The sequence below is a fragment of the Morone saxatilis genome, unplaced genomic scaffold, assembly GCF_004916995.1.
Source record: "Morone saxatilis isolate NCDOM2014 unplaced genomic scaffold, NCSU_SB_2.0 Contig7, whole genome shotgun sequence".
Lineage (NCBI taxonomy): Eukaryota > Metazoa > Chordata > Actinopteri > Moronidae > Morone > Morone saxatilis.
The window spans coordinates 4,527,587-4,533,191 of NW_023340246.1; the positions used below are offsets into that span (position 1 = coordinate 4,527,587).

At 45.2% G+C, this 5,605-nt stretch overlaps 1 protein-coding gene across 1 annotated transcript in view; it reads right to left on the reverse strand.

The window, feature by feature from the left end:
* Window positions 1-5,605, reverse strand: part of fzd3a (frizzled class receptor 3a) — a gene marked incomplete in the record, with an annotated part of 19,559 nt that overhangs the window by 1,774 nt on the left and 12,180 nt on the right. The window contains 4 exon segments of the mRNA XM_035678253.1: window positions 2,468-2,719; window positions 2,924-3,223; window positions 3,316-3,778; window positions 5,098-5,294. Coding sequence (XP_035534146.1) covers window positions 2,468-2,719; window positions 2,924-3,223; window positions 3,316-3,778; window positions 5,098-5,294 — 1,212 coding nt within the window.

The window sequence follows — 5,605 nt, forward strand, 5'->3', positions numbered from 1 at the left end:
ACACATTACCTCTGACACTTCGCTGGAGGCATAAACACCACAGCAGACGACACACAGTATCTCTGACATTGACGCTGATAACTAATGTTTATTTGCTAGAGAAGAAAGAGTTTCTGTGGTTCTGTTCATTTTCTCATCACTTCTCTCTTTCATGGTCATTCTATGGTGTAAGGAAGGCTATCATAACTGTACTGCACAAATATTCTCCGTCACTGGATAAAATATCATTTCTAAGCATTAAATATAAAACCATGTGAAAGCAGGCTCAGTATATGACTTTCTGACTCCAAACATAAATGGAGGTCTTTCAGTTCAGAGTGAGTCACCACACTGCTGCTCTGCCATAGCAACAGCACTACAGCTGGCATGCAGTGAACCACAGAAACACCATCTCCTACTCTCTCCCTGTCTCTCACATGTACACACACACAGAGGCGGGCACTCATGCAGTCACACACAGATGTAGTCATGATGGCCTCATTATGAGTGGGCCAGGCGGAGAGCCCCGAGGCTCAGCCATCCACAGCTACGCTCATTACAGCACCGAGATAAGAGAGTGAGTACGAGCAACATCCTCATTACAGCTGTAGGTCAGCAGTTCTGCTGCAGCTCCACGTCCAGCTCAGTGGACAGACAGCTGCACACAGCTTATTAAAGCCTAGCCTAAAATGAGTAAGACTCAAAACACAGCCTCCGTCCCTTTTTTTAGCCTCATGTGGCTTGAGTCAGTCGTCAGGACTGTGTGTGTGTGTGTGAGCATCACTCAGGAGTTGTTTAGCAGAGTGGAGGTCCAAGCCTCAAGGAAGGCTTTCAAGATAAATATAGTGATGCACTTTGACTCAAAGCTATCTACTGATGCACGCTATTGACTTTACTGTGTGTGTGTGCGAGAGAGTGTGTGAGAGAGAGAGAGAGAGAGAGAGAGAGCTTTCATGTGTGATGTTTACACTAAGAAGTGTCCCTACAGTACACAGTGTATGATAACAGCACTTCAGTTCTGATGTGGTGCAACTCAACCCCACTGACCCTGTCTCTTTCTCTCTCTCACACACACACACACACACACACAGGATTACTGCACTGCTCTCTTACACAATGCAGTGAGTACACGACAGATCAAGTGCACAGCTCTGATCTGTTCCTGCATCCTGTCTCTTGCCTCTGTATTTCACTCACTGCTGCAACTTTCAGGTTTCCACTGATTTCAGCTCAGTTCTACCAGTGAGTTCACCTGTGTGTGGTGCTGCAAATACATGAAACCAAATGCCATCAGCCGGTCAGTGATGGGAAATTTAAATGATTCTGTATTATTAAGATGATCAAATTACAGCCAATTATTGGTCCATCCTAAAACTGGTTCTAAATGATATTCTATATAATTCTTGAGATTCTATGAGAGCCAGTGAAAAATGTATGTGAAGTGATTTGATGAACTTAAATAAATAAACATTTGAAGAGTTAAAACTGTTGTCTGTTGTTGTTAACAACAGTGATGTCAGTGAGATCTGTTTAGGTCAGAGCTATGAATATGAAATCATCCATCTTTGCTCTCTACATCTCAGCCTCTCTTACCCTGCTGTGTGCATTATGAACTTCTTCTTAAAATAAACAATGTGAAATGATCGGTTATCTGATCCATATGGGCCATGAGAAGCAGAATCCATACTGTGCATGCCAAGGTAAGAGTGGGGCTGATACCTGGCTGAGAGAGAGAGAGAGAGAGAGAGGGCTGTTTGAATTATTAACAGCTCTAACAGATGAGATGCAGTGTGTGTCCTGAGGCTGGAGGCTAGTGCAGCTCTGTGCAGCAACAGACCATTATCACCCCACTGTCTCATACACGGCTGTGAGAGCGAGTGTGTGTGTGTGTGTGTGCTTATTTGGTCTCGTCTGTGGTGGACATTGTGCTTGAATGCACGCAGCATCCGGTCACATTCAGGATAAACAATCTCACTGAGCATCCTTCTCTCTAATGTCTCTGTATGCAAACACATCTGGCAGTTAGTTATCAGCCTTCTCCCAGCTGTTCCCTCCTGCTCTGTCTTCCTTGCTGAAGTCCCAGTTGTGCATTTACTGTGTACGAACATCTGTGCAAACTGTGATGACTGTCAGTGAATAAATGCATCAGTATCTCAGCTCCGATCAGTGCCTCCAAGACAGTAAGTAATGAGGGCTCATCTGGATTATTGCATATAGCAACACTAACATGTTATACTGCAACAGTAACATACACACCAATAGGTGTAATGACCATATCCTCCATTCTCACATTGTGCGTTTGTAACATCTGATGACAGCATGCAGACAAGCCTCAGCTATTATAAGTCTATAACAAAGAAACTAAAATATCTATCTATTCAACTAGTAAAAAAACCTTTCCTGCAGACCCATTTATACTGGAAATGATGAGTCAAGACTAGTACAGGTTGCAAATGATGAATGTTATGTTAAACTACAGCTGTATCACCTGGTAGGGGCAGGGGATGTGGTAGTCTCTACACTTCTCCTGGACCCAGGTCGTCTCCCAGATGGCTCGGTAGCTGTTCTCATACAGGTAGCAGCCAAGAACGGCCAGCAGGGGGACCAGGTAGAGCACGGAGAACACGGCGATACGAATCATGAACTTCACCAGTTTCTCCTGGTTCTCCTTCTCCAGTGGGATCTCCATGCGGACTCGGTTTAGTGCTGCGATGCCTGCCAGCAGCAGTGCCACGCCAACCTAGGATGATATGAGAGTGATGAGGTTTACTGTCATCTTGTGGAAGACAGTGGGGTAAAAACTTGAATCTGTTAGCACGACTGTTATTCTTTCACTTGATCATTTCCTTAATCACAAAGCAAGCTTTCATCCTTTAGGAACAACTCAGAACAACTGCTTCCCTGACAGATAAATGATCTCTTGTTCTGTAATACTCTTCCTCACCACTACGTCCAGTCCCAGTGGGGCCAGCAGGAACCAACGCAGAGCCGTCAAGTTGTACATCCCGACAAAGCAAACCCCGCTGATGCTGTCTCCTTCGATCTTGTTCATGGCGAGCAGGCTAACTGTGAGGACACCGGGGATGCCCCAGGCACAGGCGTGAAAGAGTAGAGCCTTCTTCTCTATTGCCTCACTGCCCCACTTGGGAACAGCAGCCAGGAACCAGGTGATGGTCAGAATGACCCACCAGACGCTGCCAGCCATGGTGAAGAAATACAGCACCATGAAGAGAAGGGTGCAGGCCTGAGACAGAGAGAGAATGTACAGGTGGAGGATCAATACAGACGTCTAGGCAGCAGAACAGCAGCAGAACATACAGTCAAGGACATTCTTACCTTGTTATGGGAGCCTTGGGTCACTGTTGAAGCCCTGAACCTCCCAGGACTCGCTGCATTACAGGAAACTTTGTCCTCCAACAGAAACCCCAGGAAGAACACCAGGGACACCATCATGTAGCACACAGCATAGAATATAATTGGACGCTCTGGGTAGCGGAAGCGGGATACATCGATGAGGAAAGTCAGGAAGGTGAAGAGAGTGGCGGACAGGCAGACGATGGACACCACCCCGATGAAGTAGCGGGCAAACGCCAGCTCTTCACGTGTGAAATACATGTTGGGACACGGGGGAGAGCAGTCGCGGACCCCCATGAAGGAGTAGCCGAACTCGGGGTCGATTTTGAGCTCTCTTGGACACCAGAAGCCGTAGTCCCGCTGGACGGAGACGGGGGATTCGGTTGTTTCCAAGCTGGACAGGAGGTCTACAGGACGGGGGTAGGACTCGTCACAGTCTGGGAACCTGGGAGGAGAGGAGGTTATCTCGGGGAGTTCAGATGTTAATGCCTTTAACAGCAGATTACATATACAGCACTGCCAACCACTTTCTAAACTCTTTCACAGCTTTGATAGATACATTTTCTACCTTCCAGCTAACTGGTAATTACAGCGTATGTCAGTACAGTAGAGTAGGGGAAGAAATTCAACTTGCTCATTTATTCCAACGAGCATTTTACTGTCTATATTTTCATTATCGCTGCTGTCACAACGCTGAATACATCCCTTTAAAATATTCTTGGGGTATTTTTGTCTTTAATGAATAGACAAAGAGTAGAAATCTGACAGTAAATGTTGGGGATGATTTGCAGCTGTTTCCAGTCAGTCAGTGTCTTAGACACCAGGGTGCTTTGCTGCATGTCATCCCCTCTGTCTCGCTCCCCTTTCCTGTCACGATCCATTACAGGCAATAAAAGACCAACATAAAAAACATTTAAAAACATGGAAGCTCTCATTCCCACTGCATTAGGTGGATTATGTTCATGCTATATTTAAAACTTATCTAAAAATATTTTGTAAATGTGAGGCTCTCTTTGTTTTTCAGATGTGTATGTAGGGGAGAGAGAGAGGATCACATGCAGCAAAGGGCCACGGGCTCTAATTGATCCCGGGCCGCTGCATTAAGGACTCTACTACGGTGCCAAAATGTGGGGATCTTTTTTGAGAAACCTGAGACTGTTTATGTACAACTGCTCCTTCTTATTATTGATATGACTGATTATTATTAGTTCATTGTTTTTTCTTGTTATCCATTTCTTTATTTCTTGATTATTTTTTACTTTCTTTTGTCTGCTGTGTATGTTATATGTCAGCCAGGTGCCTGAGGATGAGGACACAGCAAAGAAGTAACTCTTACTCTTACTGATTAAAAACAAAAATATAACCTAAAAAGACAAAAAAAACATCCACCTTTACGGTTTGTCTTCAGGGTTTCATGTGTGACCACCTCTGAATGCAGTGTTGTTGTTGGTACTGCAGCACTGTGTTGCTGCTGATGTTTCTAATTTGATGTGTGGTTTACTGATTCAATTATCTGACTGCAAAACTAATTTACTGAAGTCTGAAATAAATGTAATTGTTTAGCAGCCAGTTCTCAAAATCAGACATTGCAGCTTCTCAGAAACTTGGTAGTCTAAGCTTGTAAGCCTCTCTAATTCTGTGGTCATAAATGACTTTTTATCTGCTCCTCTCACAAAAGGAAAATCTGCTTAAATGACTGATGCAGCAGGACTGTTACCGCTGAAACAAATCCCAGGGAAAAAGAATTACTGCTGTTTTGCCAACCTGTTGCAGTCCATCTCCTGTGGCCAGCTGACACCAAACATGTCCATCAGTTTGTAGCAGTCGCTCTTGGCCTGCAGACAGAGGCGGCGACAGGGCAGAGTCATCCTCCCGTACTCTGTACACACCGGAGCGTAGAGCGCGCACAGGAACATCCTGAGCTGCGGAGAGCACTGTAGGTTCACCATAGGATGGAACGGCTGCAGGTACAAACAGAGAGAGAGAGAGACAATAGTTATTTTCAATAAATAATGAACTGGTTTGTTTGAAACCGTTTGGGAAGCCGGAAGTGTTGCTCCTTGTTCACAGAGAGGGCCGAAGAGGGGCACAAAGAGATCAGTGGAGCATGTCTCTGACGGTTTCTGGAGATGAATTCATAAAAACAACTCTGGCCTCTTTCCTAATAATCCCCTCCACCCCGGTGATTTTCAGCTCCCCCCTTCCTCTGTCTCCCCTCTTCCTCCCCTCCAATCTCCAGATAGGAGGAGCACAACAACCCCCACCATATATA